The sequence below is a fragment of the Zeus faber genome (assembly GCF_960531495.2).
Source record: "Zeus faber genome assembly, chromosome: 22".
Lineage (NCBI taxonomy): Eukaryota > Metazoa > Chordata > Actinopteri > Zeiformes > Zeidae > Zeus > Zeus faber.
In genome coordinates, this window is record NC_137209.1 from 15,912,307 (window position 1) to 15,925,224 (window position 12,918).

At 46.4% G+C, this 12,918-nt stretch overlaps 2 protein-coding genes across 2 annotated transcripts in view; both read left to right on the plus strand.

Annotated features, from left to right (window-relative positions):
• The first annotated feature begins 3,559 nt into the window (after nucleotides 1–3,559).
• On the plus strand, nucleotides 3,560–10,362 carry LOC307247373 (lysosome-associated membrane glycoprotein 1-like). The gene is made up of 6 exons (XM_080023528.1): nucleotides 3,560–3,701; nucleotides 4,428–4,885; nucleotides 5,887–6,006; nucleotides 8,007–8,076; nucleotides 8,493–8,663; nucleotides 8,940–10,362. Exons 1-6 carry the CDS (start codon nucleotides 3,653–3,655, stop codon nucleotides 9,077–9,079), a joined length of 1,008 nt encoding a protein of 335 aa, XP_079879654.1. The 5' UTR covers nucleotides 3,560–3,652; the 3' UTR covers nucleotides 9,080–10,362.
• A 371-nt stretch (nucleotides 10,363–10,733) lies between these two features.
• The window catches only part of LOC307247601 (uncharacterized protein), an 8,312-nt gene continuing 6,127 nt past the window's right edge, over nucleotides 10,734–12,918 (plus strand). The window contains exon 1 of the mRNA XM_080023779.1: nucleotides 10,734–10,844. Coding sequence (XP_079879905.1) covers nucleotides 10,838–10,844 — 7 coding nt within the window. The 5' untranslated portion in view covers nucleotides 10,734–10,837. The remainder of the gene's footprint in view (nucleotides 10,845–12,918) is intronic.

Consider the following 12,918-nt stretch of genomic DNA (forward strand, 5'->3'; position numbering starts at 1 on the left):
CCAGGTACTATACTGACAGCATTCCGGGATATTGCCACTACTGCCAGTATTAAAAGGATACATACACCGAACAGCCACAACATTAAAACCCCCACTAATAACCACCAATATTGTGTAGCTCCCCCTCGTGCCACCAAAACAGCTCTGACCCATTGAGGCACGGACTCCACAAGACCTCTGGAGGTGTCCTGTGGTATCTGGCACCAAGACGTTAGCAGCAGATCCTTTAAGTCCTGGGAGATGTGAGGTGGGGCACCCGTGGATCAGGCTTGTTGTTCCAGCACATCCCACTGATGTCCGGTCGGATCGGACCCTAACCCCGGCCATCCACATGATGTAGAAGAAAACGTGATTCATCAGACCAGGCCACCGTCTTCTATTGCTCCATGGTCCAGTTCTGACGCTCATGTGCCCATTGTAGGTACAGTACTTTTGGTGGTGGACAGGGGTCAGCACGGGCCCTCTGATCGGTCTGCGGCTATGCAGCCCGGTACACAGCATGCTGCAATGCACTGTGTGTTCCAATCCCTTTCTATCATAACCAGCATTAACTTATTCAGCAATTTGTGCTACAATGGCTCTTCTTTGGGATAGGACTAGACGGGCTAGTGCATCAATGAGCCTTGGTCACCAAAGACCCTGTCGCCAGTTGCTGGTTGTCCTTCCTTGGACACACTAGATACTCACCACTGAATACCAGGAACCCCCCACAAGACCTGGGTGACCTACTGTTCACTGAAGGTTACTCAAAGTTAGCCACCTGGTAGGTGGTGCATAAGAACTGGGTTGCTTGTTAAAGTTCAGTATCCACCACCTTTTCAAAACCATTGACAACTGCCAGTTGCACCCACAGATGAAACCACCTTTACAAAAATATTGTCTTTATTTATAAATTATTTACATAGGTAGGATATGAAATAATTCTATTTTTACACATACACAAGTGTGCAGGGACTCATACAATATCCAAAAATTCCCCGATCAATTGGCAACGTAGTGACGCACTGTACGTCCGTTTGCTACACTATTCATTGACTTGTACAGTGTTGTCCTTAGTGCTATGGTGATCATGACATGGATTTGGGATTGATAAAATTCAAAAACTCAGACGACCAACCACTGTGAGAGAAAAATGCAGAGTCCCTGTTCAGGTGGCAGTGTGGCAGTTCTGGCCTACCACATGCCACCCAAGTGGCATTTTCAGGGCCCTCCGGCACAGAGACACAGAAGACGGGGGGTTGTAAACACCAGTTTATTGTAGAGAGTGGGCCAGCTGGAATTAGCCCAGGAGCAGATAGAACATGTCATGACACATGCTCCTATCCCGAGTGTGTGTGGGGATGGGGGTTTTAACCTGTATCTATTGAGATCAAACAACAAGCAACAGGTATGCAGCCACTCTGACGCAATCACCTAGATCCAGGTCAGGTGTGGCTGCTCAAACCACATTAATCCCACACAACACAGTGATACACTTCACATGAATCCCGGGTGACCTAATTTGTGTGTGAGGCGTGTGACCGCCTGGCCAGTAGATCACACTGGAACACGCACGGATGACATTAGTTTGGAGCGATTCTATCAGTGTCTTGGGGTATGTTAGCTACCTGGCTGATAATAATCCTGATGAAACCAGCGAATGCATAAAGACGAGATTAAGACGTGTGTCAATAAACGTAAGATGTGCCTGGTATGTGTGTTGTACATAACATGTCAAACTAGTTTCACACAGGAGTCCTTGGTGGAACAGTAGCATTATAATCTAAAATATCTGGTGGAAATGCTGCAAAGGATATTGCAAGGCTTTAAATTAATTTGAAAAAAATATAGCCAGGCGAGGGAGCGCTGTAAGGTTAGTGACAGACTGAAAGGATTATGGAAGTTGATGAGAAAGGCAATGAAAGTGGAAAAGTTAGCATATGATGCATTTGGGATTCTTTGTTTAAGACAGAACTCAGAGCAAAGAGAGTTGTAAATGTCATTTCAGTTAGACTGATTGTGATAGCGATCATAGTGGTGTTGGGTGTTGTTGCAGGTTTTAAGTTGCTGGAAAAGGGTCTGGTGGTTCGTTAATGCAACTTTGGTTTGTTGGTGTCGTTCGGGCAGTGGAGCGCCGACATGGCGGGAATTTGAGTCATAACGTTATCACAAAGGCTCGCTGGCTCAACGGGAAGCGAAACCAAAAGGGATAAACGGAGTTCGGTTGTTGGGGTCGTGCTCTGTACCGCAGGCGTTTCCGCGCCATGCGCCCTCAGCTCCCCACTGAAAGACAAGACGACATACAGTATATGGAGACTCTCCCACCATTGGGCAGACCCGCTTAAGCGGCGCCGCCACGCAGCCAAGCCAGCCCCGTCCCTTGCAGACGTGGCTTAACCACGCCCCGTCGTCTGCCACACCCTGTTTAAAGCGCCACGTGGAAAAAGCCCATCAGAACCGACACATTTTCACAATGTTTGGAATTTACCAATGAAAACTTGGCGTCAACCACTCGATTCGACACGCCCGACACGCACACGCTTCAGCGCCATGTTCGATTGCCGCTACCTATACCCGGGGGTTTTCAGTCGTTCTGCTGGATACGCCAACCAACCCAAACTAGGCCTCACCTCATGAATACCGTGTTCACCCTGTACTTTGCACACATTTGATATTTAACGGCCCATCTGGTCAGTATTCCTGCATATTAATTGTCCTCAGGTCTCAACATTTCACAACAAAGATCGCACAATGTACATAAACATGCAGACATAGTTTCTTTGGTTGATTGTTGGTATTGCGTTCAATGCTGTGGTATATCTTAAATGACCTGCACAGCCTCCGGAGTCTGCCTCAAACATTTCACGACACACGGTGAAGCGCAAGAGGCATGTGACAAATAACTGCTTCGAATCTTTGAACGTGGCGCGTGCGGAAAGATGAATCCTACATTTCCACGAGACGAAGACGCTCAAACCAGCCCTTCAGATATTTTGGCGTGCGCGTATACAGCGTGCACTACGGCAGCGGCGTTGAATTCGGAAATCCCAGTTTAAAATAGGCTGCGAATGTTTAGTTTTTTTCGTTTGTTTGTTTGTTTGTTTGTTTGTTTTTTTTAATGAATAAAGAACTGGAATGGAAAGGAGAGTCGTGTTCCAGACTCAAGTTTAAGCCCAGGTCGCCGGTGCTCTCGCCCCCACGAGCACTGTGATCTCAAGCTCTTTGACAAAAGACGAACGAGCACATTAACCGGACTTATAAGTCTATTTAATACGTATAGATGTCAAAAGTATGTCGTAGAAGTTAAAAAAAATAAATCATATAAATATATATTATAAAAAAATATATATATTCTATATATAAAAAAAACCATTACAATATATATGTATGTTTATATATATATATATATATATATATATATATATATATATATATATATACATACATACACACAGACACACACAGGATTTTCTTACTGTTACAATAAGTGACCTCCCCCGCGGAACAGTTTACGCAATCGCCCTCCTAGTTCAGCAACCTTTGCGCTTTATTAGTTTCGTTTCTTCTCGTTTCCTGGCTTTGGGAGTCCGCACAGCGCGCTGAGCTCCGGTCCGCACTGTGTCTCCTTCTTTCCACCCAGAGCAGAGCAGACGCCGCGGGATCGTCGGTCGCCATGAAGCGGGGACTTTGGACACTTCTCGCCGTGTGGGCGGCTGTCGCAGGTAAACACCTTTTAGACGTTTAATAACAGGTACTTTTGTATTGTGACGGCTGACGGGTCGACGACGACGACGATTATCACGCGCTGCGTGGCCGCGACGTTGCCCGAGGGGGGGTCGCGGGTCCGAGCTTGAACTCCCATTACAGCTTCCAGGGGAATGAAGTTCCCGGCGATATGGAGCAAAAAAGAAAAGATGGGTTGAACCACCGCTTCGTTTTTTTGTTGTCATGTACAAAAGTTGGCCATTTCCAACCGCCCAATCCCCCACGTTCTTTTCAAAGTCCTGTTTTATTATATAACATTTAAAAAAAAAATATATATATATATATATGTATATATGTGTGACACCCCTTGAGTCTGCCTCCTGTATGAAATGTGCTATATATTGTCACTTCCCCAAACGGCACCAATCCTAATAGGATCATGAGAGCCCTCCGTCGCCAAATTTTAACTGGGTGCTAAGATATTGCCAGGACTCCACGCCTCGCCGCGCAGGGGCAACACTATCGCTTGGTCCTGATGGAGGGCGAGCCGGACGCTGAAATGAACCTGGAACGTCAGTGACGTGGGGCCGCCCTGTGGGAAGCGGCAAATGACGCGTCCAACTCAAACCCCGGTGTTGTCGTCCGATCACAAGAGCAGAAAGACGTTTTTTTATTTTTATTTTACGTATTTCACGATGACTTCTTGGAAAGCTCCGCTTTGACTCTTTTCTGTTTTTCTCCAGCTGCATCGCAACCTAAACCTACAGCACCACCCACCGAGCCTACAAATACAACCGCCCCATCAGCACCCACAACCGGGCCTACAACTGCAACCACCGAATCAACACCGACCACCGGGCCTACAAATACAACAACCGGGGCTACAAAAACAACAACCGTGCCTACAAATACAACCACCACATCCCCACCGACCACCGCGCCTACAAATACAACAACCGGGGCTACAAATACAACAACCGTGCCTACAAATACAACCACCACATCCCCACCGACCACCGCGCCTACAAATACAACAACCGTGCCTACAAATACAACCACCCCATCCCCACCGACCCCCGGCCCTCCGATGCCGACGCCCGTCGCCAACCTGACCGCGGGAGACTACGCCCTGAAGGGGCCGAAGGGCGAGACGTGCTTGCGCGCTGCCATGGCGCTGCAGATCAGACTGGAATCGGCCAAGGTACAGTGAGGCGGCGGCGGCGGTTATTGCCGGGACAAGGCCCGAGCACCGTCGAGGGCGGTTGGGGTTAGTCCAGTAGTCAGCGCGGCTCGGCTCTTAACGGGCGCAGCCACTCCTCCGTCTTCCAGGAAGCGGAGTTTTGACCACGTGCGGCACAAAGGTGCTGACGGCTAATCACAGTTTTATGTTTGACTGTTATTGATGACTGCCCTTTACTCCATGTTTTCAAGAAGTGACCCCAATAGACCGACGTCAGCCGGAGCAGGTGTTTGTTTTTCCCTTTTTCAACTCGTGACATAAGGCCAGCGGAGGTTGCCGTTTATCTTTTTTTTGCAGTTCAGTTTCACTTCCTAGATCGGTGTTTCTTTTCCCAACCACCGCGGGGCTCGCCCGGTGCGCCGTGAACTTTTTTTTTTTTTTTCTTTTTTAAAATTCCACTTGAAGTTTGAAAGTGAGAACTATAAATAGCGACGAAACGTTTAGACTCTTTTTGAGGTTTTTTTTTGGAAGCGGGTTCGGCTTTTTGCCGCTCTCTGCTCGTTTGATTCAGTTGGTGTAGCAGGCGGTGAAGCGCGGAGGGGAGGAGCACTTCCTGAACCGTGACCCAGAGCGGGCAGAGGCGGTTTCAGCTCCGAGTTGTGAACGGAGAATCGTTTAATTCTCGACAAAGTTATTTATTTTGCTGGAATGGAAATTGTAAATCCCTCACATTCGACGGCAATCATGGCAAATGCATAGTTTTATTTTTTTTTTCTCACCTTGTCTTTGAATGAGTTTTACACCATTAACAGTAGGCCATAATAATAATAATAAGCAGAGTTCTATGTTTTTTGTGACCTCTTTAGCAGGTGAACAGGATGCCATGGGAGTATTTTGTCGTAAAATGCTTGCCGCGGCAGGAAACAAAAAACAAACTAACAAACCAAACCGTTGGAGAAACGTTGATTCAGACGACGGTCCGTGTCATAGCCTCCTTTTCTCCTTCCGCTTCTTTCCTCCAGGCCAACGGGACGTTCATCGTCCAGCCACTGATGACGGAGGCGAAAGGGGACTGTCAAGACGCCACCGCCAACCTCACCCTCAAGTTCCGGGAAGGGGCCGTGACGTTCCTGTACAACAAGGTATCGGTGATTTCCCGGGTTTTGTTGAGAAAGCTACCGCTGGGTAATAAGACCACCTTAAAAAGATTACCCCCTTAAAAGTAATCAGTTACATTGTGCTTTTTAATTACCGTGCCCCTGTGACCTTATAACCTCCGGGTTGGGTTTTGAACAAATCCGAATCAAAATATATCTCCGTTCAAAATGATTTCCTTGATGCAGAAAACAAAAAAGTAACTGGTAACATGGCGCTTTTTGGGCAACCGTCGGGTCCGTCACAGCCAAACAATATTTTCAAGCTCAAGAGGTTATTTGTCACATACATATACATACGGTCATACGTATATGCAGTGAAATGTCTTGAATACTGAGTGCACGGGAATTGTCCCAATTAGTTAAATACTGAAAAGGAACCTTAATTGATAATATGTCGATTGATTCATTATTTCTGCAAATCACAGGTTTTCCTGGAGTTGTCCGCGTCATACATGGCATTCATATGACATCGTTGATATATCCATTTTGCGACGTCATGTGTTCTCTACAGAGAAGTCCTACTCCTCACTGAAAGTGAATCTCGGAAACTTAATAACTAAGGACTAACTCAGAGGTCATCTATTTATTTATTTATTTTTACTCCCAGTCAAATTTTCAGTGTTATTTCTTCTGTCTGTTGAGCGACTCTGAGTTGTTAAAGCACTTTGCTCACTAGCGAGACGTTAGGGCTTTTTTTTTTTTTTCCCCCCCCCCATTCGCTCAGAGAGCAGACTGCGAAGAACGAGGAAGTGTGCTTGATGACACTGCTTACTCACTACTGCAGCATGTGACGGGGAAACGAGGTGGCAGAGTCGTCGGTCGGCAGAGCTTCCATTTACCACACTCTGTCAGTGCGTAAATCCCCCCCCCTGTGCCACAGAACAAACAGCATGTTTGAGGTCTAACATTACCACATCCTGGGTTTTCAATGGTTTGTCTTGAATGCTACTCGCACAAAACTCACACACTGATATCAGGAGATCAACGCAATATGTTTGGAGTTGTTTTCATATGTGTTGAACTTTGCACATACAGTATAATCACCAATTATTGACGCCGCTGACACTATTGACGCCCCATGTATCGTAAAAGATTGTAATGGTTCATTTTCTAAATGGTCATTATTTGCCAACATATTTTCTGTACATCGGAATGACAGAAAATAGTAATTGCATTTTGTAATATATTCATGAAGAAAATAATATATTGCAAAATATATTCCAGAGTCCTTACATACAGTATATGTGAAACGGCCTTTGCCGTTAACGTAAAAAAAGCAAGCTCAGCCTTCTTAAAAGAGCCACCACGCTGTTTGGGATCACGAGGCCTGTGTGGAGTGACTTTAAGGACAGGTTCTCTATTTTTCACTTTCACGATGAAAATGTTGGTTTAAAGCTTCCTTCACACCGACTCTGAGGAACGACTAAAAATTGGAAGACCATACATTCCTACGCAGAGTCCGATTCCACGTGTGAAAAAGCGATGCGGTGCGGAATTTACGCCTGCACTCACGCGACAAGTTTGGGTCCGCCGCTACGACAGGAAGTGACGTCTGACTGTCCGATGCGGATACGCATTCGGTGTGAATCGGGTCTGAGAGAAAAAAAAAAAAAAGGCAAATCTCTATCCAACAGGGCCGCCGGGCCTGGTGCTCGGAGCTGTCCCGCGGCCGTGGAGCGTCTATACGGCTGAGGGACTTTTCCCCCACTGCTTGGAGGTGCTGCGATATAATTCTGAACATCAGAACTAATTGGGACAAGTCCCGCGCACTCAGCTATCACAGCTATAGCTATCACAGGGAGAGGCCAGGTGAATAAAAATAAAAATAAAAATTAAAGCAGAATTTTTAATAAATAAATAAAAAAAAATTCAAAAAGCACAGCGTTGCGCGATCAACAGTTAAGATCGATGGGGAACCACCATTTTAACGAGGCCCCGTTCATCCGATGACATCGACTGAAAACCGGCTTTGTGTTTCTTCCCAGAACGCGACTGAGAACAGATTCTACGTGACCGCTCTGTCCTTCCGGCTCACCTACCCCTTGATTCCTGGAGGTAAGTACGTGACGCGGCCGACCAGACCAAGACGGCGCCCGGAGAGGCTGCCAGAGCTGGCGATGCCCGGTGTGTTTATACATGGTACACACGCGCGGCCCTGGGTCATCGCTGAAACTTTAGACTCTTCTAATCGGGTCACGTCGGTAGTTCATTGAGATTTGATAATCCGTTTGAAAGGCGGCCCTTGCAAAACACTGGCAAATATTAACACAAGCGGGAAAACGCTCAAAAAACCCCAGGAGTCATAAACGCACGGGCGAGCTCACGTGTGGCGCCATAACTCAGACCAGGATATTGGCACCATCCGTTGAATAACTCCTCTGATGCCGGCAACCGAAAAGATATGTACGCGAGCGGGTTTTGGGTTTATTTTGTAATTCCGCCTCGCCCTTTTTGACGGGGTTGTGTCGCAGGCAGGAGCTACAGCGCCAGCAACCGCTCCCTGAACCTCTTCAGCGCCAGGATCGGACACTCCTACTCCTGCAAGAGGGACTCCCTCCCCATGGGCAACGGGTTGCACCTGGACGTCACCCAAGACAGGATGCAGGTGTTCGGTTTCGCCAACAGCCAGGACTTTGGTTCCGGTAAGCGTTCTCCTTAGAACCCGCCCAGCGAAGGAGTAGTCGTCGATGGGTCCGCCGGCGTCACAAGCCGACGGGCATCCTGTCGAAAATACGGTTTGCGCCGAAGGAGCGATCGCAGAAAATCTGTTTTTTTCCTCGGGTTTTAAAGCGAATTACATTTTGGGTTCGCTCCCCAATTCTAAAACAGCAGAGTACAAATTAAGAATTATACAATTTTATAATGACGGCACCGTAACCGGCAATGGTCTCATTGTGTGTGTGTGTGTGTGTCCACAGCTGACCTGTGCGCCGCCGACAAGCCAGACTACAGCGTGGCCATCGGCGTGGGCATCACCCTGTTGGTGCTGATCATCATCGTGGTGGTGGTCTACCTGGTCGGAAGGAGGAGGAGGTCCAGCGGCTATCAGTCCCTCTGAACGGGCTAGTCACGGGGCTGCGGTGATATCATCATCGACGGCCGGATATGAGATGAGATAGACGAGAGCCTGGGATTTTGGCCGGCGGTTAAGTTTCATCTTCCAAAAAGCCGGTTTTCTGGGTTTCATAGACTGTTCCAATCAATGCCTCTACCTGCTTGGTAATAATATCCACGTTACTAATGATTGTTTCTCAAAATATATACATATTTTTGTGCGTAAATTATCTTATGGAAGCAGCGGTAGTCGCCCTCAATATGTGGATTGGTCCCTGCTCGTGTTTTACATGGTTCACGATCTCCTTTATGGATGCTTTTTTTTGCAGGGGTGCATCATTATCAAGCGCTGTCACCTTCTCCCCCCATGAAGGCAAACGTGTAAGCAGGAGCGCAATAACCTGTCGCGTTGACGACAACAAAAAAAAAAAAAAAAAAACCACCTTTCACACATTTATATCCGCTCATTGTATTTGAAATTATATATTTTCCCCCCCCCCATTGTTTGGGTCTATTTAAGGGATCAGTCTTCGCTTGTTTTGCTTTTATCCAAAAGATTGTCTTTGTACAAGTTGACGGTAATTTTCTTCATTACGTTTGAATTTTTTGGAGCTCATCACAAAAGGGACTAATCTTGTGTTGGTAAAATGTTTAGTTGTTTCTCCGTCATCATTTAGAGTTTTAATGGTAGTTAACCTGTGTGAAGAACAATAAATATCTACTGCCTTGTATTATTAATTACTGCAGATAGTAGCATATATATATATATATATATATATATACACACACACAATTTTCTTTCTTTGATACATTAGACTTAAGTCAGCCTTGGCAGAATGATCCAGACACTGCCCAAACACGACACATTGAGACTGTCGTTATCGGCTCATTACTGATATTTTATCCCTGTCTTGTCTCCAAATGCTCTCGAGCGTCCTCGAAAGCGTCTGTTTTCAGTGGTCCAGGTAATGATCCGTTGATCTCACGTCAATATTTGACCCCCTCCGCCATTGTACAAAATAAAAATAAAAAATAGACCACTGTGCTGAACTTTAGCTGCGCACTGTCGTTTTCGCCATGGACGTTCACAGAGGTTTGGGGCCTGGTTTGTATCCCGTCAGAACGGGCCCAACGGGGGCCGATTAAATCGCAGGTTAACGCCGCAGTCGGGCGGGGATTTTGCTTATTTATCAGCGCCATACGATTGTTCAATCATCTAAACGATTACCCATCGATGAAGAAACTTTTTTTTTTTTTGTAAGAAAAATAAAAAAATAAATAAAAGCCGTCCCGTCCTGTTTTTCATCCGCCGTAACATTGGAAAAGCTCTGCCGCCTTTAATACTGTATTTCGAGGTAATGCATATTATCTCACGGGGAATCCTCTGGATTATGAATTCGTTTATCATTATTATTTTACCATTGTATGACTTGCTTACCGACTAAGGATTTACTTGTTGTATGTTCTGCAGCTTAACGTAATCAACTTTTGTGTAATACACATTGTTTTTGAGGAATGTTTGTCATTCATTATCGTACTTTTTTTTTTTATCGTGACTGAACAGGAAACGCGCAGATAAAATAAAAAAGGGGGACAAGGGCCCGTCGGAGTCATTACCCTCCTCCCCCCCCAAAAAAGGAGGGTGTGGGCTGCGAAAGTCGATCCAGATGCGTCAGTTCTGTTCGGGCCGTTGGCGCAGAACAACGCGGGGTGCGGTTGTTGTTGTTGTTGTTGTTGTTGTTGTAGTAAGGACACCGCGGTCATGGCGGGTACGTATCGTTCTGTCTTGTGTGGTTTTTAAATATATGTATATATATATATATATATATATATATTTTTTTTTTTATAAGTTTTCGCAAACGGCTTCAGAACGAGCGCCCAGATCCCCGCTGCGTCCTGCGTCACGTTTTCTCTTGTTTTCCGACGGCGGCTCCGTGACGCTGCGAGTTGAAAGTACAAATACTACTAACACCGCGACTACTCACCCGAAACGACCAGTTAGAGTGAAGCGCTGGATTGCCCCGTTCTACGAGTAGAGATATTTGTCATATTCAGTTTATAGGGCATCAAGTACTGCTGTAATAGAAATATATGTGTGCGGATATCGCCCAGCCCCACACAACATTACGCAGCTTACTGTATGTGTGTGTGTAGATATGTATGTACAGTACAACAATACATACATACATGTATTATTTTGAATAATACATACAAATGTCAACTAAAGTAAACTCTCCCGTGTGAGAGGAGAGCGAAACGACGGATACGCGCTTTTCAGTGCACGGGAGGCGCCGAGAGGACAAACGGCCCCACGACGCGCGGCAGAGTGAGCCGCGAACCACAGGTCGCAGCTTCCGCCTACACCGGAAGGAGCCCTTCCAATCGCGAAGGGGATTCCGGCTCTTTCGGCTCCCAAGCGGCCCTTAGATTTTTTTGGGGGTTGCTTCAATTAATTTATCACCAACAATAATGTGAAATGATGCGCAAAATGAATCACTAATGTAAAAAAAAAAAAAAGCATTATGTTTATTTATTTATATATGTTTGTTCTATAGATTTGCCTTTATTTATTCACTCTACAGAGTGCTACAAAAAATAAAATTCTAAAATACAAAAACAAACTTTGAACTATTTACAATTGAGCTTTTAACAATTTTAAACTTTTAGCTCCCCCCCCCCCCCCCCACCAAAACAAATTTAAAGTGAAACAGCACAGAATCACTGCAAAACACGCAACGCGACACAATGTGAATTAAAATATGTCAAACAAAAAGAAAAAATAATCGGCATCCAAACTGCTTGTCTTTAGTGACGACTGGCATTGAGAGACGCCGAGTGCGGGTTCTTCAGTCGGTAATTATCTGCCCTGTTTTGGAGAAGATTCTCTCAGAGGGGGCCGACATGGCTCCAGTGCACAGTCTCCGTGCCAGCGCATGTGTAGGACGTGGGTAAACTGAAGCCGTGGTCTCCCACCAGCTCGGTGGCTCTGCACTTCCCTGGAAAAGGGGCCCCCTCAAGGTAGAGGGATCTCACTTCCACTACTGAATCTGCCGAGCGATCCCGTCTTGTGGGATCTTCCGCTTGCTCGTTCTCCAGGGAACCTCCGAACAGCAGAGGCTTGTGGCTCCTCTTGTTCACCCTCTGCTGCCTCTTGGCCCCCTGGCAGCGGAGTTGGCCCGGCTGGATCTTGCTGCTGCTGCAGCTATTCTCTGGGAGAGCTTCATCAACCGCTCTGTTGTCATGAAAGGCCAGCGCTCTTTCACTTTCCCTGTGGTTTCCGGTCATGTCTAATCTGCTTTTCATACCAGTAATGCAACAAGAACAACAACAACTAATAATAAATAATAATAATAATAATAATGTGAATACATTTGTATACTGCACCCGTCTGCACTGATCTCCACAGTGACCTGCTCAAATGGCTCCAGTGCATGCCTCCTGCAGTACCTCTCATTCCTCTCAGGCTCAGAGGATCGACCGGTGCATTGATAACAGCCAGGGTAGAGATGACGGCATCCTTGGACACAGAATCTGTCTTAGCGTATGAAAGGTGGAGCTCCACCTCGTGACACATTCTTGTTCGAGCGTCGGCTCAGGCGTGCCCTTCTGTCGTTGGGTAGATTTGAGCTTGTGTGTGGCTGTCGTGCTCCTGCGGAAAAGTTCCACTATGGCCTTCACTTTGTCCACAGCGGGCTTCATCACCTTCAGAGCATCTCTTACAACCAGGTTAATTGTGTGTGCAAGACATGGGTGCTGGGTCCATTTCAGGGTTTCAATGGCTTTGGTCATGTTGGCTGCATTGTCGCTAACAGAGCAAACCACTTTGTTTTTCCACGTCCCGCT

Bases quoted from the DNA above. Each gene is read 5' to 3' on its own strand.
- LOC307247373 (XM_080023528.1), top strand. From the start codon at position 3,653: ATGAAGCGGGGACTTTGGACACTTCTCGCCGTGTGGGCGGCTGTCGCA. The intron at 6,007-8,006 runs GTATCGGTGATT...GTTTCTTCCCAG, and splicing joins TGACGTTCCTGTACAACAAG to AACGCGACTGAGAACAGATT. The intron at 8,077-8,492 runs GTAAGTACGTGA...GTTGTGTCGCAG, and splicing joins CTACCCCTTGATTCCTGGAG to GCAGGAGCTACAGCGCCAGC.